Raw genomic sequence first — 24,819 nt, 5'->3', positions numbered from 1 at the left:
GGAATTATTTTTTTCTTTTTTTTTGTAATATTTTTACAATTTTTTTTCATTTTTTTTTTTCACTTTTACACATTGTCCCACTATGGGACTTTCACTTTTTGCAGCCTGATCGGCTGTATTGCATAGCTCCCTGTGCCATGCAGCCTGTCAGCGCTGCACAGGGAGAAGTTACTTTGGTCATGCACTGCGCATGACCAAAGTAACTTCCTGCCTCCTGGTGACCCGGATGTTGTCATGATGACATCGGGTGGTCATGACAACATCCGGGAGCCGCCGCAGACATGGCTGGACACCGGAGAGGAGGTGCGTACCGGCGCTTGCCCCTGCAATGCTGTGATCGACTTTGATCGCAGTATTTCGGGGGTTATAATAATTTTTATTTTTCTATAGCGCCAACATATTCCGCAGCACTTTACAATTGTTTTTGGGGGGCTTGAACAGACAAATGCATTACAAAATAAGCATAACTCAGATATTAAAAGGAGTAAGAGCCCTGCGCGCAAGCTTACAGTCTATGAGGGAATTGGGGGAGGCAGAAAAGGTAAAATGTACAAATATTGTATAATACAGCCATAATATGCTAAATAGGGTAAGTACATAGCACTACAGGAACTGGTTGCCAGCTAGTATGTGTACAGTACAGACAGAGGCTAATCAGTGCATGGATGGTATGAACATGATTTTGAGAAAATTTTGATATGGGCCAAACTGGGACAGTTAGACAAGTGTGTTAAGGCGATAGGCCAGTCTAAATAAATTATTTTTTAGGGCGCGCGTAAAGCTGTGGGTATTGGAAATTAATTATTAACTATGGTCCTGGGTAGTGCATTCCAAAGAATTGGCGCAGCACGTGAGAAATCTTGGTGACGGGAGTGGGCGGGACCGTTCCAGGCACATAGCACCGGGTATCAGCTGTGAAAATCAGCTAACACCCGGCGGCGATTGCCCCGCACCGCTGGCGTGCGCGATCGCATGCCGCGTAATCGTATGTAGCTGGTCCATAATTCCCAGGGCATAGCTACGTACTATTACTGACTTGGACGTAAAGGGGTTAAAATGCTAAAAAAAAAATTTAAAAAAAATCAAAGAAAACAGCAGGAATAAAACTAGCAAAATTGGTCCCTTTTTGGTGACTGTTCATTTTTAACGTGCGTCCCAATACTTTTGTCACTATAGTGTATATTAACTTGTTGGACTTCCAATTTCAAACCCATGGATAAACATGGAGTGGTGTTTCGTTGTGCAGCTATACCAGCCTCATTATTTTTTAAAGACTTCCCACAAAACTATCAAGTGTAATCTGTTGAAATGTGTCCCATGCACCCAAAATAATATATAATAGTGAGATCAAGCAATGATTATGAATAGGGATGAGCAGAGCCGTGGAAGTTCGGGTTCTAGTACCCTACCCCAACTTTATTCCAAAGTTCGGTTCAGGTACCAGAACTGTACTGGAACTTGAACCAGAACCCGGACTCCATTGAAAACAATAAGGACCCAAACTTTTGATTTGGAAAACTCTCTCTCTCTTCCCGAACTTCCCCTGGAACTCCAAACATTGCAACGGACTTCAGCAAGAAGTTTGTGTTCTCCATTTAGCCCCGGACACTAACTGTCCAGCATGAACCCCAAACTTTTAAGTTCGGGTTCGCTCATCTCTCTAATGATGAACAAGAGGGCCTGGTTCACACTCAATCTCCAGTACATCCCATAGATGGGGTAGAGATCAGGACTCTGTGCAGGCTACTTGAGTTCCTCCACATCAACTTGACAAACCATGTCTTTATTGCACAATCATGCTGGGAGAAAAAAGAGCCTTTACAAATTGATGTGTAGCACCCCGAGGGCTCGGCTGCTACAGGGGTATTGCACCTCGAACCAGAGGTGTGGTATTCCACTCCCGGGTAAGGATGGAGTGTGGACTGGAACTCTGTTAGCTGCATGCACCACATACATCCCATTTCCGGGGGACAGATCAACGGTACTCCCACCAGATAGATGTGCAGGTACGACAGCGTCTGTCCCTGGCTGGAGTGGGAGAGGGGAGGAATATCCCAGTGGTGCAGGAGCAGAGAGGGGAGGGACTCTGGGCATAGGAAGGAGCCCATTGGTGGCTAGTCACCTGGGCTCGGGTGTCAGAGGGAGTATAAAAAGGTGGGCACCATCTTAGGAAGGAGGGGAGTTCAGTCAGACAGAAGAAGAGGAGAAGAGTAGTGACAGGGAGCAGCAGCCCTGTCTGGGTGCTGCTCCTGAAGGGAGCAAGAGAGAGAAAGACAAGAGGAAAGGAACAAGGAACAAGGAAGGAATGGAACCTGGAGAAAGGCCCAGAGACATGAAGGAAGAGGGAACCCTGAGATCCCACGAGTGAGCTAAAACGGGTGAAGGGTTGGCAGATCAGGGTACCGGATCCCGAACTGGTGGAGGCCACTTATCCTCAGCCAGGAACCGGAGGTCGTGGCCACGTCTTGTTGCGACCACTCACTACACTCACCAGGAAGGCACGCCACATAGGGTCAGGGAAACCGGAGATAGGTTTCGCCACCAGAAGGCCCAAGGAAGCTGGACATGGGTGGGTCCCTAGTGGGGACGGCCAGAGAAAGGAACGGAGAAAGGAGTTCAAGGTCACACTCTGGAACTGCCCGGGGGTTGGTCGAGCCCCGTACCTGGTGGACGCAGCACGGCTCGGGTCGTCATCACCTGCAGGACTGACACTGATAACATCTGTGAGTAAAGCATTGAAAACTGCCATCAGTCTCTGTGTTCCATCGTACTACCAGCACTAAAGGTACCGGGACGCCCTTTCTATCACTTCCTTCACCCGCACCAGCTGCCCTGAGGCCATACCTCTCCCGTTGGGGGTTACACCACCATTGCTGCACACATACCACCGGCCTCAGCGGACTGTTCTGCAGCGGCGGCCTTGCGGCCGCAAATCAACGGTTGGCGTAGTCGACACTTAAACAACATCTACAAAGACTGCCACACACTTAGTTTGACCACCCTGGGCACGGACCGGGTCCCCGCCACTCGGAGACTACTACCCCCATCGGATCCGGCTCCGGGTATTCCCCCGCGCACACGTGCGCCGCACTACAGCACTGGCCCAGGGGGCGCGTCAGATGCAACAAAAATTAAAGCATACGTCTAAAATGTCTTTGTATGTTGTAGCATTAACATTAACCTTCACTGTAAAAAAAAGGGGAACAGCCCAAATATTGAAAAACAGATCTATGGTATTATCTCTCTTCAATCACATTTACAGTTGGCGATCTGCATTCAGCTAGGTAGAGTTCTCCAGGAATCATCGGCCAAAGCTACATTTGTCGATCAACCTGCCAGATAGCAAACACATCTTAACTGCTCTGACAAATTCGGAAACACATCTAAACTACTCTAGAATTCACTGATAGCATGTTTTAACCACTACAGCCGCCGCTTGTAATTGTACATGGTTGTCTTAGGATTGTATGCAGCTGATTGAACTCTAAATAAATGATGCAACAGAGGAGAGGAAACTGTTACATGTCACACATCAACAGCAGCCCCACATAGCCTAACGCTTTGTGGCTGAGCTGTTATCCCTAGAAGTTTCTACTTCACTATCGCACAACAGTACTTACAGTTGACTGGAGTAGATCTAACAGATAAGAAATTTCACAAATGGACTTCCAGAAAAGCTGGCATCCTACAAACAGTACCATAATGAAGGGTGCAGTATGTTTTGGCTTTGTGGAGACAGATCAATTATTTAAAATGGGATATGTGTCACTTTATGTGGTGATAACTTGGAATGCTTTTACTAATCCAAGTAATTCTAAGATTGCCTCATTGAAGGGGTTGTCCGGTCCACTTTGTGTGACTGCAAACTTATGAATCTTCCCCCAGAGCAAGAACTGTGCACTGTGGGGATTCACCGATTCCCGACCAGAGACTGCAGGGTATATATGAGTTCTACATACTCCCGGCCAGGGTCAGTCTAGAGCGAGGCAACGCCCAGTCTAGTTACATGGCTGTCGAGTTGGCGTGGCTGACTAGAGGGCACGGCTTTGCTCCATACAAGTGTATGGAAGTGAGACTGTGCCCACTGGTCAGAAGTATGTGTAACACATACATACCCTCCGCTCCCAGGTCAGAAACCGGTGAATCCCTGCAGCGCACAGTTCATAAATCTGCGGTCACACAGAGTGACCTCAGACTTATCAATTTGGACTGGACAACTCCTTTAAGTCACAAAAAAAAGAATAAATCAAGCAAATTGCACCAGAATACTGGCATATTTTGTGCCATTAAACGGTCTTTAATGACGTGCACCATGCATATTATGTATTTCAAACACTTTCTGCACCTTGTAAGGAATGTGTTCTTGTAACAAAAAGCATGGTTTGTTTTGGAAAAGGCCATTCAACAGAGGCAAATAAATAGAAAATAGATCAAGATATAAATTTAGTCTGTCTGGTGAGGCAGAGGCATTTTAACTTTTTTACTTTTCCATCAATATAACCATATGAGGGCTTGTTTTTTTGCGGAACAAGTTCTACTTTGGAATGACGCCATTCATTTTACCACATAGTGTACTGGAAATAGGGAAAAAATTTCAAGTGTGTTGAAATTGCAAAAGAAAGTGCAGTTCCACAATTGTCTTTTGGTTTCATTATTTACCATGTTCACTATATGGAAAAACTAATCTGGCAATATAATTCTCCAGGTCAGTACAAGTATGTAGATAAATAAACAAAATAAAGCTATATATGTTTGTTAAGTGGTGAAAAAAAAATTGGAAAATTGTAAGAAAAAACAAATGTTGCTTTTGCTGCCATTCTCAAAGACCCGTAACATTTTCCTTTTTGGGATCTGGGGCTGTGTGAGATCTCATTTTTTGCACCTTGAAATTTTTACTGATAACATTTTGAGATAGATACAATGTTTGATCGCCTCTTATTGCATTTTATTGCAATGTGGCGGTGGCCAAAAAACGTTGGCGTTTTATTTTTAATGGGGCAATGGAAGCTGTGATCGTCTGATCACTTGTGCTATACAAAGCGATGCATCAGCACGGCTAGGTATAGCTAAAATCATGATCTATTATGAAGGCCAGCCACGGGCTGGCTTTCACAGGCAGATCGTAATGACAGGCACAGGGTTCATCAGCCAGGGTCATCCCTGGCTGTCATGTCAACCTATTAGCGCCCCAAGATCATGTCACAGATGCGCCAATGGGAGCATGTAACAACGCGCCCCCTGCCAGCACGTGTTTGATGCCGCTGTCAGAGATTTACAGCAGGATTAAACAGATCAACAGCCGGGGCACAGCTCCGCTCCACCCGTGGCTGTTAAAGACACACGATGGCTGATTAAATCAGCCATCATCTGCTGGGAAAGGTGTTGGCTTGGCGTACAAGCCCGCATCAAACGCAGTGACACGACATATGTCGTAAAGGGGTTAAAATATGCCACATTTATGAAACAGCATGAACCACTATGATAAATCTGGCATATTTTAAAGACTGTATTTTTTGTTAGTGGAAAATATTGCTTGATATATTGTGTCTTTATTTAAATAAAAAAATACTGAAAACTTGGTCAACTTAGCAATTTCAAAATGTCTCTGCTCTGAAAAAAGAAACATTGATTCATACCACACAAAGTAATTCAGAATTAAAAGGGGTGGTGCAGTACCTAAAATATCCTTTTTAAATATCTATTTTTACACACTAACCACACTATCTTTATTATCCAATGCCTTACATTTTCCCTATTTATCTAATCCCTAAATGTGTTTTCTATACTTTACTTCCAGTAACGTTTAGTTTGAGAGGAGTCTCAAATGGGATGTCACAGGAGGCTGTTGCTGCACTCACTCCTCCATCATCAGGGAACAGTGTTGCAGTTACTTACTACAGTTTCTTGCATCGCTGACATCTGAAGATGTCCTTAGAACCATGTTGCTGACAGAAGGCGAGGGAGAGGCAAGTGCAGTGCCGGCACTCAGCTTCTGTCTCTGCCGTTTCGAACTGTGAAATAACATGTTGTCAGGGGCCAGAGATAGAAGCAGTGAGTGACACAAGCAACGCCCCACAACTCCTAGCACCACTCTCCAGTATGGAGCCAAAAATGGTTTGCAGTTGATGCTTTATCTATCTCAATAAAAGTAAATAAAAAAATTGAGAACAACTTTAAACTTTTCTGATGGCACATTCTCTTTAACTTAAACTGTTTGAGCTAAATGTCATAAAAACTACTTTTGCACCACAAAATGCTAGTCTAGTTCAAATCTACTATACAATTGAAATAACTTAAAAATAAAAAAGGATACAGAGATAAAATATATAGACAATATACAATCCCAATTCCAAAACAGTAGGAATGCTGTGTAAAGGGATGCTGTAAATCATGTGTAAAGGAATCAAGAATACAGTGATTTGGAACACTCTTATAGCCATATTTTATTCAGAACAAAGAACACATTTTACAAAGTTAGAAATTTTTCCATTTCACCATAGAAAATTAACTCATTTAGAAATTGATGGCACCAATGCACCTAAAAAAAATTTGGGACAGGGCTAACAAAAGGCTGAAAACGAAAAACTGATAGAGAGTAGTGTTGAGCGAGTATGTTCTATTAACCCTTTCGCCGAGTATGCTCGGCCCGAGCTTCGAGTATTTATAGCTGCTCGGTGATGAGGTTAAATCGCTCCCGTGTGCATGATTTGCGACTGTTTGACAGCTTTATTACATGTGAGGAATGTCTATTTCTTACACATTCCTCACATGTAATAAAGCTGTCAAACAGTTGCAAATCATGCACACGGGAGCGATTTAACCTTATCACTGAGCAGCTGCAAATACTGGGAGCTCGACCCGAGCATACTTGGACAGAACATACTCGCTCAACCCTAATGGAGAGTCAATTTTCAAATACGGTATATAAACGTTGTGCAAAAAGAGTATGATAGAGAGGCAGAGTCTCTCAGAAGTAAAGATGGTCAGAGGTTCACCAATCTGTGAACAAATGCGTCTAAAAATTGTCTAAACATTTCAGAAAAATGTTCCCCAGCGTAAAATTGACCGCAAAGATCATAAATAACCCACCATCTACAGTACAAAATATCATCAAAAGATTCAGAGATTCTGGATAAATCCATAAATCCAAATGCAAAAGGGATACGGTCGACTGTCAGTATTGGATGCTTGTAATCTATGGGTCCTCAGACAGCACTGCATTAAAAACAGGCAAGATTCTGTCATGCAAATCACTGCATGGGCTCAGAAATACTTCCAGAAATCATTCTATGTGAACACAGTTCTCTGTGCAATCCACAAATGCAAGTTAAAGCTGTATCATGCAAATAAGAAGCCAGATATCAACACAATCCAGCAAGGCTGCTGTCTTCTCTGGGCCAAATCTAATTTAAAATTGACTGAGGCAAAATGAAAAACTGCTCTGTGGTCAGATGAATCAAAATGTGAAATTCTTTATGTAAATCATAGAAGCCGTGTCCTGTGGACTTAAGAGGAGAGTTAGCATCCAGCTTGTCATCAGCACATAGTTCAAAAGCCTGTTTCTCTGATAGTATGGGGTTGCATTAGTGCTTACGGCATGGGCAGCTTATACTTCTTGAAAGGCACTATTAATGCTGAGCATTAGGCCACAGCCCCACTATCAGTATTCGATCAGTATTTTTTCTCAGGAGTTGGAGCCAAAACCAGGAGTGGGTGATAAATGCAGAATTGGTGACGTGTTTCTATTATACCTTTTCTCTGATTGTTCCTCACCTGGTTTTGTCTCTCATGCCTTAGAAAAAATACTGACCAAATACTGATAGTGGGGCCGTGACCTTATATAGAGGTTTCAGAACAACATATGCTCCCATCTAAACATCATCTATTTAAAAGGGAATCTTTCACCACTTTGGAGATATCAGACCTCTAATATGGGCATACAAGGTATAGAAAAGTGAATCTATACACACCTGTATGGCCCATAGTAAAAGGTTTGAATGCAGAGAAATCAGTTTTTATAAACTCCATTTTTCACAGGCTTGGCATCCCCCGGACGCCAAGAAATCCCCGTCTATGTGCTTATTATTCCCCTAAATCCCCTCCTATATGCTTAAATATCATATCCCCCCCCTCCCCTGCACTCCCCCCTTCCCCTGCACGCCACAGGGCCCTGTGACGTGCACTGTGCTCCCTGACTTCCCGGGTATGTGAGCGGTGCTTTGCGCATGGAGTGCGCTTTGCTTCATCCCGGCTCCATCAGCCTGTGCACTGTGCCACAGGTTTCTATTGCGCAGGCGCCGGGTAGTCACTGTCACTTCCCTGCGCCTGCGCAATAGAACCCTGTGGCGCAGAGCACAGGCAGACGGGGCCGAGATGAAGCAAAGCGCGCTCTGATGTGCAGGGGAGGGGAGAATATGATAACTAAGCATATAGGCGAGGATTTCGGGAAATAATAAGCACATAGGTGGGGATTTTTTGGTGTCCGGGGGATGCCAAGCCTATGAAAAACAGAGTTTATAAAAAAAGATTTCCCTGCAATCAAACCTCTACTATGGGCCAAACAGGTATGTATAGATTCACTTTTCTATACCCTTTATGGCCTTAGTAGAGGTCTGATATCTCCAAAGTGGTGACAGATTCCCTTCAAGGGAAGGCCCTGCATATTTCAGCAAGAAAATGCTAAACCACATACTGCATCCATCACAACAGCATGGCTTCACAGAAGAAGAATTTGGGTGAACTGGCTACCTGCAGTTCAGACCTTTCAGCAAAAGAAAATATTTGGTGCATTATAAAACTAAAAATCCTACAAAGGAGACTTAGGACTGTGGAGCAGCTAGAATTCTAGATCAGACACGAATGGGACAATATTCCGCTCTCAAAACTCCAGCAATTGGTTTCCCCACTTCCTACATGTTTACTGACTGCTTTAAAAAGAAGAAGATGCTACACAATGGTATACATGGCCATGTCCAACTTTTTTGAGATGTGTTGCTGCTATCAATTTGTAAATGAATCGATTTTTTCAAATGAAATGAAAAAAATTGTAACTTTCAACGTCTGATCTGTGTTCTATGTTCTGTTGGGAAGAAAATATGGATATAAGAGATTTCCAAATCATTGCATTCTTGTTTTCTTTCCATTTTACACAGAATCCCAACTTTTTTGGAATGGAGGTTGTATAACATAAAATATAGTTGCAAATGCTTATATAAATCAGAGTAGTAACTAGCCAATTATATTCTGAATTGTATTCTATTGCACAATCATTTTATACTCACCACCTGGAGTTTGCTGGTTGTCTGGACTTGTTGAAATCCATCTATCGGAACACAGTGATCAGCATGTCCGTTGCAAAAGCAGCTTCCTTTAACAATGAAGTCATAAACAGCATAGTGTGCTAGTGACTGTGGCTTGATATCCCAGCTCTTATTCTGACATGGACAGCTTTGTTGCTTAAGCAGCTGTACACGTAGGTTAGTAATCTTCAGCAAATCTTGAGCCTTCTCACTATAGGGATCCACAGCCGTATAAGGTGGTGGCATTGCTCTGTAAATAACCTGCAGTAATAAATAGACACACAAGACTTGGTAAGACTAAACTTAACACTAGGTAGAAAGTAATGTTATACTTGACATTGTTACCAATGTAAACAGATACAATTGCAATACAGACAACACAAAGAATACTTTCACACACACTTGTAACATCATTTTTGGGGCGGTCAGGAGAAGGAAAGAGGTTGGGTTCAAATAATACACATAAAATCTCAACCATTCAACTTTTTTTTTTTTTTTTTTACAGTGGTTAATGGTATTTTTTTTTTTTTTTATTATATTATTTTGGCACGTGTGGTTTTGTTTTGTTTTGCCTAGGCACTTCTAGTTGGCATGTGGCCAGAAGTAACTGCGGACTTTTAGCAAAAGACTGGACAACCCCCTTAAAAGCTCTGTTACCAAGAAAATCTCCCAGGTAGAAAAATGCATAACATGGTTAGGAATCAGTAAAACTCAAACTGACCAGCATTTCAGTCTATAAAATGGCTGCTGATGAAGGGGTATGTGACCAGACCTGTCCATCAGCCTCCTCCAGCATTAAACCACAACATATAGGAAAGCTGCTTTTCTATTGGCTGAAGCTGATGGACTGGTCTGGTCACATGCTCCTCCTCCAGAAGCAATTTTCTGGACAGAAATGCTTGTCAGTTTGTGAAGAAAGTTAACAAGAGAAAGTGGCTGGCCCCTTTAAGCGACGTGTGATTTTAGTTGTTGCGCATACACAATTATGTAGTATATATCTGACAATGGCCCAGTCTGGAGGGATGCTCTGCCATTCATTCAGCATAGGGTCCTATTGTTAGGAAAAAAAACAAAAAAACAACTGCATTGTATACTTCTTTATACTCCTACTAACGTCAATAGAAGCAAGTGAAACACAAAATTGCCCTTCCTAGTGACAGCTTTCAGCAGCCATTGCAGACATACTTGCTCTGCCAGAAGTCCAGGTGATCCCTATCACCTAGAAGACTACAGGAAATCTTGAATAGCCAAGAACAATCAATAAGACAATACAGTATAAAATAGACAGCAGCAGCCCACTCTACATTACAGTATTAGTCAAATATTTTAAGGGTCAGAAATCTGTTTTTATTATACTGTAGGATAATTCATGTGGAGTATTACATGTGGACAAGCTCTATTTCTTAGCTCTTTGTTAAGCTTTTAATATACAAAAGAAAAAGATTTCCTGTAAAATTCATTTTCAAGCATCTAACAATGTGAACAAATCATAAAATACCAGGAAATCATGTTGACATTACAATAAGATAAATTCAGATCTAACTATTTCCCACAGATTTTATTATCATAATTCTGATACATAACACAATCCATCATGTTATCTTCATGTTTCACAGGCGTCATTTTACACACAGGCACATAGCACACATTCTAGGTGGGTGCTTTCTTCCACATACCAGAAGGGTTTTAGACACATTATTTGAACACCTGGTGAGACCTGTTATGATTCGCAAAAAGTTTTTTATGACTTGTACCCACTTTATAACATTATCTCAATTGTCACTGACACATTTCAGATAATGTCATTGGTAGAGTTCAAAGATTTGAGAGTCCATCAATTACAAGATGAAGGGACTCATGCATTACAGTCAAGATCTCTGTTTCTCCATTCCTCCTACAGGTATGTGTGGCACCCTGCTTTTCACAGGTACCACAGGACCCAAAAGGGTGCATGGATGGACTTCTCCACAAGAGGCCCTCATTACAAATAAACACCTCCACCCTTCCACCTCATACCACCAGAGGGAGCCCGGATAGGGAGATTATATATATATATATATATATAGGGTGGAGCCAGGCAGTCAGTTAGTTGTTTAATCAGAGAGTGTGCTGCCACTGAGAGCAGTGAAGACGCAGCACGTCTGCTGCCGTATTGAGAGCCCCGAGTGTGGCAGGAGGCAAAGAGGAGAGGAGAAAGTAGTTGATGGGGCAGAGGAGCATCATATGCTCACCCCAAGACACGAACCGGACACCGGGTCCGCGCCTACAGGGTCCTTTATACCCAGTAGGGATCACCGGCATACCAGGAGGACTACAAGTCCCTGGTCGACCTGAAGCTAAACCCTTGACAGGACTAGGAACCACGAAGGCCCTGGCGTCCAGGGATAGTGGTTGCCAGAAAAAAGGTCCTACTACCAAGCGACAGGTGAAGGAACAGCACGACATAGAAGCTAGGCCCAGTTGCAGGCTGGCCAGAAGCTTAGAGAGGGAGACACGGACCAGGAGCCCTTATACCCACTCACTGGGGAGAAGTCCTGAAGTGCACCCTTCCTACCGAGTACCCTGGACCGTACTTGACATCCGCACCAGTAAAGGTACTGAAGTGAATCCCCTGTCTCTGTCAGTTACTCCTGCTGCGCCATCTCCCCTGCACTACAAGCCCCAGCATCACCACCATTTGCACCTACACTGCCCCGGGGGCCCGCTCCGCCTGTGGGGAGCAAGAACATCCCAGCTGCCATCCCATCACCCCCTGGAGGTCTGCAACAGCGCCGGAAACCATTACCGGAAACCACAGGTGGCGTCACGAGACAAACTGTATACTAAAACCCCTTTTTAAAGAGAGACCCAGAGTACGGTCCCGGGAGCCGACTGCCGTGATCTCCTAAACAAGGTAAAAGGCCTGGGACCGAGTCCCCTATATTCCCCCTGGGTGACACAGCTCTCTTTCCTGGCGTCACGAACAGTATTTCGTGCCCGTTGTCACTGGGTACTGTGTGCCGTAATTGAACTGTGTTTAAACTGTGGTGAACATCGCCGCCATTACCGCGTCGCCGTGCGGGAAGAAGAGGGGCGTAACCGCGGGAATCGGAGAGGCGTGACTGCTAGAAGCAGCGAAGCTCATGCCCTGCCTCGCGCTCTGATGCATCACTAGGAAGTGTCAGGTCCTGGAAGGAGACAGTCATCTGCGGAGCTGCAGCCTAACCGAAAAAGAAACAGGAGGTAGGCTACGGTTTACTAGGGGGGGGGGCACAACCATGGCCGACGACCAGCAAAAGGCTGGAGCACCAGTTAACGCTCCTGATGCTCAACTTGCGCCCGGCGCTGCTCAGGCCGGAGCGGCCGCCCCACCAGCAGGGGTCGTGACTCCGTTGATACCCATGGCCCTGCCGTATGTCCCTGGAGCAAAATGGCTTCCCCAGTATGACAGCAAACCAGACACCCTGTCTGGATTCAAAAGGAAAATATGCGGTGTACTGGATATGTACTCAATGACTGGTAAGCAGAGAGCCGCTGTTCTGCTGGGACAATTGACTGGTGCCGCAGAGCGGGAAGTTGAAACCTGGCCAGCCCCAGACCAGGAATCAGTATCCATTATCTATAAGAGACTGCAAACTGTGTTTGAAAACCGCACTGAGACAGATCTCCGGATGAGGTTCTACCACTGTACCCAGAAACCTGAGGACAGTATCCGGGACTATGCCTGGCGCTTACAGGAAGCCCTGCGGGCCCTGAAAGAGGTTAGTCCAGCCAGCATACATGGACAAAATGCTGACAGAACAGTTCGTCCGGGGGTTGATGTCCGAGGAGGAGAGCAGAACCGTACGGTGGTGGGCCTTAGATCATCCAAATGCCACCTTTGATGCCCTGAAGGACATGGCTATTAAGGGTCTGCAGCCCCTGGAACCATCAGATACTGCTATCCAGATTTACCAGGGTGGAACCACCACAGTGCGCGCAGCACCCACTGCTCCTTCATTAACGGCTGAAACAAAAATGCAAACAGTGCCCCCTAGCGAGCTGGACAGCCTGCGCTCTGAAGTGCGTCAGCTAAGCAAAACCCTGGCCACTGTCCTGAGCACCCTGCAGCTACAGACGGAGCCTGAGCCGGAAGGAAGGATCCTACTCACCGACAGTCCTGAGGATGTCCCCTGGATGAGGAGAAGAAGGAGGACAACGCAACACCCCGAAGGCGGACAACGCCACCCCGTGGGAGGACCAATGACCAACGTCGCCCTCCAGGAGAATACATCTGCTACCGTTGCCACAAGGCCGGCCACACCGCGCAGAACTGTCCTTTAAACGGGCAAACCCTGGGGGCCGACACCCAGGAGTAGACCAACTAGGCCCATCAAGCTGGTACCACCGGTTTGTAGGAGGAAGGCCTTTCCTGTCCATCGTGCTGGACGGAATAGCAACACCAGCATTACTGGACACCGGCTCACAGGTAACCATCATACCTGATGTCCTCTACAAAAGGTACTGGTCCATAGATGAACTCCATCCGCCAGCCCCAAATCTCTCTGTGTATGCATCCAACGGCCTTCCTCTTAACCTAGTAGGGGTTAAGGACGTGACAGTGAAGGTGGGGAGAGTGGAACTAAAGGACCGAGGACTAATTGTCATAGAATCTAACCTTGGTGATACCAATCCGTATATGATACTTGGTACAAATATTGTTGGTAACTGTTTGGGAGAAGTGTTGTTTTTACTCCAACAGATTGCTGACACTGCTGAACCAGGGCAGAGGAAGGTGCTCCAGAAAGAAATTTGAGCCCTCCTGTACCAGCAACAGGTAAAGCTAACAGGTGGTGAGATTGGTAATGTACGGGTGACCGACCCGATACCCATTGTGATTCCCCCAATGAGTGAAATGCTGATTTGGTGTAGGGCAGCAATAGGTTTCAAGGGACAGAACTACCAGGCGGTAGTGGAGCCCATTAGCTCAGAGACCTTCACTCCTAACTGCTAGAGGGGTAGTTGATGTACGCAATGGGAGGGTACCCGTACGTCTCCTAAATTGTGGGGAGGAGGAAGTCAAATTGCCAAGATATGCCACTGTTGCCAGATTGTATACTGTGAATAATGATGCCATACACACAGTGGAATCCTTGACCCCACCAGATACAGTGGAGGACAATGACTCCGAAGCTCAGCTGGAGGATTGGTGTCAACAGCTCCATGTTATAACTGACGCCACTCCTGTCCATCAAAAACACGGTGTCTACAGAGTGGTTCAGGAATATGAACAAGTGTTTAGTAAACACCCACTTGATTTTGGAAGGGTTAAAGGGGTACACCACCACATAACCACCGGTAACCATCCACCCATTAAAGAGCGTTACAGACCCATATCACCAGCACATTACCAAAAAGCCAAGGAAATGTTGCATGACATGAAAAAGGCAGGGGTAGTAAGGGATAGCTGTAGCCCCTGGGCAGCTCCCCTGGTCCCGGTCAGGAAAAATGACGGTAGCATGAGGATGTGTGTAGATTATAGACAAATTAATCAAATAACACATAAAGATGCATACCCTTTGCCCCGTATAGAGGAATCCCTGGCTGCACTAAAATCTGCCAATTACTTCTCTACATTGGATCTCACTAGCGGGTACTGGCAAGTCTCTGTGGCTGAGGAAGACCGGGAGAAGACAGCCTTCACCACCCCGATTGGTCTGTGCGAATTCAACAGCATGCAGTTTGGACTCTGCAACGCACCCAGAACGTTCCAGAGGTTGATGGAGTGTTGCTTGGGACACCGGAACTTTGAGACAGTGCTGCTGTACCTGGATGACGTTATCGTGTACTCGAGGACGTATGAAGACCATCTGAAGCACCTGGCGGAGGTATTTGGAGCATTGTCCCGGTGTGGGATGAAACTAAAACCTTCTAAGTGCCACCTGCTCAAGCAGAAGGTTCAGTACCTGGGACACGTAGTCCGCTCAGAGGGAGTAGCACCAGACCCGGAGAAGGTCACTGCCATCCAGAAGTGGCCTGAACCGAGAAGCATCAAAGAAGTACGGCAATTCCTTGGACTGGTCGGGTACTAGAGGAGGTTCATAATGGACTATACCAAAAAGGGAGCACCTCTACAAGATCTCCTGGTAGGACAGTCCAAAAGAGGAAAAAGTCCCCCATTCCAGTGGGGTAAAGAGCAGAATGAGTCCTTTGCATCAATGAAGGAAGTCCTAACTGGTGAAAAAATCCTGGCTTACCCTGACTACAGCCAGCCTTTCCTGTTGTATACCAACGCCAGCAACGAGGGACTGGGAGCTGTGTTGTCCCAGAAGCAAAATGGCAGAGAAAAGGTAATTGCATATGCCAGTAGGAAGCTTCGCCCTACTGAGAGGAACCCGGAGAATTACAGTTCCTTCAAGCTGGAGTTCTTGGCCTTGGTCTGGGCTATCACTGAAAGATTCAAGCATTACCTAGCCTCAACTAAGTTCACAGCCTTTACCGACAATAATCCCTTGACACACCTGGAGACAGCCAGGTTGGGAGCCATGGAACAGCGTTGGGTGGCCAGACTGTCGAATCATCAGTTCACAATCAATTACCAGGCAGGTCACAAGAATACCAATGCTGATGCCTTGTCAAGGATGCCCCACCAGTCGGACACCGAGGATGAAGTGGATGATCTCGAAGAAAATTGAACTACCTGCTTTCCACTGAAATGGAATGGTCCACGAGCAACACTACTCCAGAAGATGTCATGGCAGGACGCCAAACCCTCTACCTCATCACAGATGGAAGGAGACACAGGACAGTGACCCAGTTGTCAGCCTCATCAAAAGACTGATAACCCAAGAAGGTTCTCACCTGGAGAAGAATGCTCCCCCACAAGTCAAACACCTGTGGAATGAGAGAAGCCGGCTGTTCATCTACAGAGAGAAGCTGTGCAGAAGGTATGTCAACCCCAAGACCCATGAAATGGTGTGGCAGATTGTTGTACCTAGGACAGATATCCAGATGGTGTTAGAGGCCTACTACGACCAAGCAGGTCATTTTGGCTGGAAGAAGCTGGAAACCCTGCTGACGGACCGATTCTATTGGGTTGGAATGCGGAGTTCCATAGAAAGGTGGTGCCGGAATTGTGGACCCTGTAGCCTCAGAAGGAAAGACTACGGCAGCCAGAAAGCACTCTTGCAGTCCATCAAAACAACCCAACCCCTGGAGATTGTCGCTCTGGATCACGTCAAACTGTCACCCAGCAGATCAGGCTACTCCTATGCCCTGATCATGGTGGATCACTATTCCCGGTTCCAGGTGGTAGCCCCTGTCAAGGACCTGACAGCAGAAACTGCAACAAGAACGTTCCAAGCCTACTTCTGCAGACCCCATGGATATCCGGAAAAGGTGCTCACAGATCAAGGCCATGCTTTCGAAGCTGAGATATTCAAGGAATTCTGCCACCTGTATGGATGCAAGAAGATCCGGACTACGCCATATCATCCGCAAACCAACGGTATGTGCGAGAAGATGAACAACATCATTATAGACCTGTTTAAAACCCTACCTTTGGAAGAAAGGAACCAGTGGCCAGAAAAGCTACCTGACCTAGTGGACCTGTATAACCACATACCCGTGAGTTCTACTAATTGTACCCCAGCGTACCTTATGAGAGCAAGACCTGGAAAATTTCCCATGGACCTGGAGCTCGGAGTGGTAGAACCTGCTGCAGATAAGTCCACTGAAGAGTCGGCAAGAGCAGTACAGGAAGGTACAGGCCTGTGTCGAAGACAGTCTAAACAAGGTGAGGGAAAGACAGGAAGAGCAGTACAATAAACATGCACCAGCAGAACCCTTGGCACCTTGAGAGATGGTGCTAAAGCGGAAAAGAAGAGGTCACAAGCTCGATGACCAGTGGGAAAGAGAGCCCTACACTGTGCTAAACTCCAGATTTGACAACAGTAAAACCTGCCTGATTAGTAAGGATGGAGGTAAGACAACCGCAACAGTCTCAAGAGACCACTTGAAAGTGCGTCCAGGTCTAGTGAAGACAAAAGAGGAAGAAGTACCTCCTATAGCACCGGAAGAAGCCAAGGAAGACGTGCTTCACACAGTTCTAGGAGATTTCCCTGCGGACTGGCCTCAACTTGATAGAGCAGTTATTATACCAGTAATACACTTCTATCAACCAAAAGAAGAACCTGTGAGCGCCCTAGAGGAACCAGCTCAGGAATAGGAAGAGTCCCCAGTCAGAGGAGGATCACCTGTTGAAGCAGAGCCTGAAGGCCCAGTAATCAGTGCACTTGCCTGTCCCATAGAGAGATTGAGGCAGTTTTATAATCTACCAGCACGTACACCTGATAGGTTAGCAGAGAGTGCATGCACAGACACCAGTATCACCCCAGTGCTATGAAGGTCCACACGCAGCACCCAAGGCCAAATCCCTGCCAGGTTTAGGGATTAAAATACAAAAAGGCCTAAAGTATAAATAGCTACCCAGTTGGGTATTGTTACTGTTGTTTATTGTGTAAACTGCAAATAACATGTGCTCATTTAGTTACCCGTAAGGGTACAGAGACTTGTAGGCTGAGGACTGTGAGCAGCCAAAAACTGTCCTTGTAAATAGTTGCACTCATCAAAAGTGCCCCTTATTTAACCACTGAACAAAATACCCGTTTGGCGTGGCCGAAGACGTGGTCCATCACCTGGATCACTTATGCCCTGTAGCCACGCCCAGGGCCTACGTTGAGGGTTACTCATGTTACTCATTTTTGCACTTTCTTCGGTGAAATGGACACCTGGTTAAGGGACATACTGTAACTTTATTATTGTAACCTGTTATAAAATGCTTCAGTCCAGGAGTACTGAATTGTACTAGGGGGGAATGTGGCACCCTGCTGTTCACAGGTACCACAGGACCCAAAAGGGTGCATGGATGGACTTCTCCACAAGAGGCCTTCATTACAAACAAACACCTCCACCCTTCCACCTCATACCACCAGAGGGAGCCCGGATAGGGAGATTATATATATATATATATATATATGGTGGAGCCAGGCAGTCAGTTAGTTGTTTAGTCAGAGAGTGTGCTGCCACTGAGAGCAGTGAAGACGCAGCACGTCTGCTGCCGTATTGAGGGCCCCCGAGTGTGGCCGGAGGCAAAGAGGAGAGGAGAAAGGAGTTGAGGGGGCAGAGGAGCATCATAGGCTCACCCCAAGGCACGAACCGGACACTGGGTCCGCGCCTACAGGGTCCTTTATACCCAGTAGGGATCACCGGCATACCAGGAGGACTACAAGTCCCTGGTCGACCTGAAGCTAAACCCTTGACAGGACTAGGAACCACGAAGGCCCTGGCGTCCAGGGATAGTGGTTGCCAGAAAAAGGTCCTACTACCAAGCGACAGGTGAAGCAACAGCACGATATAGAAGCTAGGCTCAGTTGCAGGCTGGCCAGGAGCTTAGAGAGAGGGAGACACGGACCAGGAGGCCTTATACCCACTCACTGGGGAGAAGTCCTGAAGTGCACCCTTCCTACCGAGTACCCTGGACCGTACCTGACATCCGCACCAGTAAAGGTACTGAAGTGAATCCAGTCTCTGTCAGTTACTCCTGCTGCGCCATCTCTCCTGCACTACAAGCCCCAGCATCACCACCATTTGCACCTACACCTCCCCGGGGGCCGCTCCACCTGTGGGGAGCAAGAACATCCCAGCTGCTATCCCATCACCCCCCCCCCCCAGGTCTGCAGCAGCGCCGGTAACCATTACCGGAAACCACAGGTGGCGTCATGAGACAAACTGTATACTAAAACCCCTTTTTAAAGAGAGACCCAGAGTACGGGCCCGGGAGCTTACTGCCGTGACCTCCTAAACAAGGTGAAAGGCCCAGGTACAGAGTCCCCTATATTCCCCCTGGGTGACACATATGCAACCCAGCTTTCCTCCTACTGTGATTCCCCCATACTTTTGCTGGCTGTATGTTCTGGTATGTCTTTCACCTAATCACTGCTCTTCCCCCATCCTTATTTATGAGCTCCCTGTTTACTCTGCCTTAAATATCCTGCATCTGGCTTAGTCTTAATTATCTGATATAGATGAGCAGAGGCCACTCTCCTCCGTTTCACAGCTGCCTGCATTTTGTAGCAAATATATTGTGAGCTATACGTCTGCAGGACGTCAGTCTGCCAGAGTAACATAAAAGTGTACTGAAGATATACTCAGCTAAGAATTATACCAGAATTGAACCAGAAGGTAACTGAAGGTAACTGGATACTTCGTCACAGTAAACAATGTTCCTGTTTGTTTGCACTCTCTCCTCTATAGTCCTTCACTTTCTACTAACCCCTCTAATCCCTACTCCTAGTAAGGAACTGGTCATCTCTCCCTCCATTCTCCCCATCCATCTCACCTCCTCCTCAGAACGGTTCCTCAACATTCAATCCTTTGTCTCCAAACACAGACAGCCACCTCATGCTCTCTCCTGCTCCCACCTGCTAACACTTTCTCTGCTCCTCCTTACTGCCGGAGATATCTCTCCAAATCCCGCCACCCCTCCACCACATCCCCACCGTCACGTCTACCTCTCATCCTAGATCTATCACACATTTCTGCAACCTTTCTAACCTTATACCCATCCGCCCAGACACCGCTTCCACAGTCCCACTAACAGGAGCTCTATGGAACGCTCGCTCCATCTGCAACAAACTTTCCTACATCCATGATCTCTTCATTACTAACAAACTTCCTTCCTCGCCATCACCGAAACCTGGCTCACCCCCTCTGACACAGCCTCTCCAGCTGCACTCTCGTACAGCAGATTCCATCTCTCCCAGCAGCAAGTTTGGCGGAGGAGTTCGCTTTCTCCTGTCAGATAGCTGCTCCTTCTCACATATCCCATTGCCAACCTCCGTTATCCTTCCCTCTTTTGAGGTGCACTGTGTGCGCATCTACTCCCCCTCCAACTGGCTGTCATTTACCAACCCCCAGGGCCAGCTACCACCTTCTTAGACCACTTCACCATCTGGCTACTCCATTTCCTTTCCACTGACATCCCCACTATCATCATGTGTGACTTCAACATCCTTATCGACACTTCCCACTCATCTGCCTCTAAGCTTCTATCCCTCACTTCCTCCTTTGGCCTCGCTCAATGGTCTTCCCCAGTCACTCACAAAGATGGACACACACTGGACCTCATCTTCACCCACCTCTGTTCCCTATCCAACCTCTCTAACTCACCTCATCCTCTTTCTGACCACAACTTACTCGCATTCTCTTCCCTCTCCTCTTCAGGTCCACAGTTCCCTATCCTGAAACTTGCACACCCTCGCAGAAATCTTAAACACCTTGACCTAAACTCACTCTCTGAATCCCTTCTCCCTCTTACAGACAAATTCCTTGCACGATGCAGATGCTGCTGCTTTATATAACACAACAGCTACAGCTCTCAATTTGGTTACCCCCCTCACACATACCAAAGTTTGCACAATCAACAGGCAACCCTGGCACACCAGTCTGACTAAAGAACTGAGACGGGCTTCCAGGATTGCTGAACGGAGATGGAAAAGATTCCACTTCAACGAGCATTTTATCGCATTCAAACAGTCCCTCACTACTTTCAAGTCCACACTAACTGCATCAAAACAAACCTATTTCTCGTCACTCATATCCTCCCTGTCTCAGCTATTCAGTACTTTCAATTCAATTCTCTCCTCCGTCCCCCAGCTCCCCACTCAACTCAGCTGAAGACTTTGCCTCATTCTTCAAGCAGAAAATTGACAACATAAGGCAAAGCTTTGGTCATAAATCCCCACAGCCCCTTCTCATAACTTCTCAACCCTGCTCCTCAAAAACCAGCTTCTCCACCATCAAGGAAGATCAACTTTCCTCTTTACTCTCCAATTCACATCTCACCACCTGTGAACTTGACCCAATTCCATCCCACCTCATCCCAAACCTCACCGCAGTCTTCAGCCCAACCCTAACCCACCTCTTCAACCTGTCACTAACTGACATCTTCCCCTCATGCTTCAAACATGCGTCGATCACACCCATCCTCAAAAAGTCCTCCCTTGACCCATCCTCTGTCTAGCTATTGCCCCTTATCACTTCTCCCCTATGCCTAAAACTACTGAAACAACACGTCCATTTTGAATTTTCCTCCCACCTCTCCTCCTGATCCCTCTTTGAAAATCTGACTTCCGACTGCATCACTCCACTGAAACTGCCCTGACTAAAGTCATCAACGACCTACTGACTGCCAAATCCAAGCAACACTACTCGGTCTTCCTCCTCCTAGACCTGTTCTCTGCCTTTGACACAGTGCACCATTCCCTCTTACTACAGACTCTCTCATCTCTCGGCATCACAGACTTGGCCCTATATTAGATCTCCTCATACCTAACAGACCAGACATTCAGCATCCCCCACTCACACACACCACCTCCTCATCTCGCCCACTATCTGTCGGTGTCCCCCAAGGCTCAGTTCTAGGACCCCTGCTCTTCTCCATCTACACTCCCTGACAGACGTTATGTCGCTTATCCATGCTATGTAAATAAAAGCTTATAACCGGACGTTAAATTCATCCATTGGTTTTATAAATTACTCTTTTGAAAGCTGAAACCCTCCCAAATTTGATATAGGTTAAGAAAATAAATTCGCATCAATGCTGAAATATTGATCATTCAATGAACACAGAATGGTCAGATTTTGGCAAGACAAAAGTTTTGTCGGCCACAGAAAGTAATGTGATATTCAAACAAATAATTATCTTAAAATACAAATATATGTAGCATAACATTGGTGAATGAAGTTGTGGTGCTATTAGAGTCATATTAAATATTTTGTGTGACTTCCATGAGCTTGAAGGACTGCATCCATGCGGTTCAACAATGATTCATACAATTTATTAATGAAGTCATCTGGAATAGCAAAGAATGCAGTCTTACATGCCTCTCAGAGTTCATCTAGATTCTTTGGTTTTGTCTTCCAAGCTTTCTCTTTCATCCTACCCCAAACATGCTCAATGATGTTCATGTCTGGTGACTGGGCTGGCCAGTCCTTGTGCACCTTGATCTTTTTTGCCTGGAGGAACTTTGTTGTAGAGATGGAAGTATGAGATGGATGTATGAGATGGAGCACCATCCTGCTGCAGAATTTGACCCCTTTTATGATTTGGAATGTAAGAGGTAGCTAATACTTCTTGATATTTTAGGTTATTGATATTGCCTTCCACCTTGCAAATGTTTTGCACACCCCCATACTGAATGTAACCCCAGACCATGATCTTTCCACCACCAAATTTAACTGTTTCGTGGGTGTATTTTGGATCCATACGGGCTCCAGTAGGTCTCCTGCAGTATTTGCGGCGGCTGTGGTGTGATTCTACTGAAGATTCATCAGAGAAATCCACCTTCTGCCACTTTTCCAGTGTCCATCTGTTTAGCAGGCTGTGGGACTTTGCAAATGCCACACGGTTTTTTTATTTGCCTTTTGTTTAGTGCTGGCTTCTGGGCACTGATTCGACCATGGAGGCCATTTCAAGACAGTATCCTACAAACTGTTCTAGTTGACACAGGGACTTGAGGTGACCAGGCCTGTTGGAGCTCTGCTGTAGTGGAAGAGGGGCTTGCTTTGGATTTTCTAACCAACAAACATTCCTCCTGAGCAGTTGTCTTGTGGGGTCTGCCGGACCTGGGCTTGTCAAACACATCTCCAGTCTCTTCAAATCTTTTTTTAATTCTTTGTACTTCACGCTGAGACACATTAAAGATGCCAGCCACCTCTGCAGTGGATCTGGTCTTCAGCCTCTTGATAATCAAGGCTTTGGTCGCAGGGTGGATTTTTGGCATGTTGTCAGAGGTCAAGTTGCAGTTCAAGTGAAGGTCTGGGGTGCTGGGTTTCTTTTTATACACACCCACTAATTAACCGATCATTTATTGAGCACTGGTGAGGATGTAAACTAGGATTGGGTACATTATATGACCAGGCAACAAAACTTTGGTTTAGATTTTGGCAAGACAATTCTGTGTTCATTAAATGATCAATATTTCAGCATTGATGCCAATTTATTTTCTTAAACTATACCAAATTTGGGAGGGTTTCAACTTTCAAAAGAGTAATTTATAAAACCAATGGATGAATTTAACGTCAGATTATAAGCTTTTATTTACATAACATGCATAAGCGACATAACTTCCGTCAGGGAGTGTACACCTTTGGCCTGGGACAGCTCACAGAGTCTCACGGCTTCCAGAATCACCTCTATGCTGATGACAAACAGATCTACCTCTATGGATCTGATATCACCTCCTTATTAACCTGAATCCCACAATGTCTGTCCGCTATTTCATCTTTCTTCTCTGCTAGATTCCTAAAACTTAATATGGATAAAACCGAATTCATCATCTTTCAAACCATCTGACTCAACCCCCCCACCAGTCCTATCTATCAAAGTCAATGGCTGTCCACTCTCCCCAGTCCCACAAGCTTGCTGCCTTGGGGTAACCCTTGACTCTGATCTTTCCTTCAAATCTCATATCCAAGCCCTTTCCACTTCATGCCGACTCAAACTCAAAAATATTTCCTGGATCCGTACATTCCTCAACCATGAATCTGCAAAAACACTAGTGCATGCCCTCATCATCTCTCGCCTCGACTACTGCAACCTCCTGCTCTGTGGTCTCCCTTCCATCACTCTCACACCCCTGCAATCTATCCTAAACTCTGCTGCCCAACTAATCCACCTGTCCCCCCGCTATTCCCCTGCCTTTCCCCTCTGCCAATCCCTGCACTGGCTCCCCATTGCCCAGAGACTCCAGTTCAAAACCCTAACCTTGGCATACAAAGTCATCCACAACCTGTCTCCTCCATACATCTGTGATCTAGTCTCCCAGTACCTACCTGCCCGCAACCTCCGATCCTCACAGGATATCCTTCTCTACTCTCCACTTATCTCCTCTTCCCACAATCGCATACAATATTTCTCCCGTGCTTCCCCCCTACTCTGGAACTCTCTACCCCAGCACATCAGACTCTCGACTACCATGGAATCCTTCAAAAGGAACCTGAAGACCTACCTCTTCCGACAAGCCTACAACCTGCAGTAACCCTCACTGCACGACCAGCTGTGCCCTCACCTACTGTATCCTCACCCCTCCTTCTAGATTGTGAGCCCTCGAGGGCAGGGTCCTCTCTCCTTCTGTACCAGTCGGTGACTTGCTTTCGTTCAAACTATTGTACTTGTCTGCTACGTATACCCCTTTTTCACATGTAAAGCGCCATGGAATTAATGGCACTATAATAATAATAATAATAATAATAATAATAATAATAATAATATTCATTTTAATGGGTTATCTGTCAAAGTGCTCACAAATTCCAACCACTCAAAATTAAAAGAGTTATCCAGGACCATTTTATTTTTTACTATGGGCAGGTAGATGCTAACTACCTGATTGTTGTGCCAGGCACTGATCTCTGCATGCTCAGAGCAGTCGTGGACTACTCCGGCAGGCGATTCTGCGGCTTTGAGTGATATCATGCCAACAGAGCAGCCGCTTCTGCTCTG

At 46.0% G+C, this 24,819-nt stretch overlaps 1 protein-coding gene across 2 annotated transcripts in view; it reads right to left on the bottom strand.

Moving 5' to 3' along the window:
* Positions 1–24,819, bottom strand: part of NTN4 (netrin 4) — a 164,917-nt gene that overhangs the window by 73,088 nt on the left and 67,010 nt on the right. For both annotated transcript variants that reach the window (XM_073651676.1, XM_073651675.1), the window contains one exon: positions 9,282–9,560. In XM_073651676.1, coding sequence (XP_073507777.1) covers positions 9,282–9,560 — 279 coding nt within the window. The remainder of the gene's footprint in view (positions 1–9,281; positions 9,561–24,819) is intronic.

The sequence above is a fragment of the Phyllobates terribilis genome, unplaced genomic scaffold (assembly GCF_046119375.1).
Source record: "Phyllobates terribilis strain yellow unplaced genomic scaffold, ASM4611937v1 Scaffold_11__3_contigs__length_659146591, whole genome shotgun sequence".
NCBI classification, from domain to species: Eukaryota; Metazoa; Chordata; class Amphibia; order Anura; family Dendrobatidae; genus Phyllobates; species Phyllobates terribilis.
The sequence above is the reverse complement of the archived record's forward strand: the minus strand, read 5'-3'. Positions and strand labels throughout refer to the sequence as shown.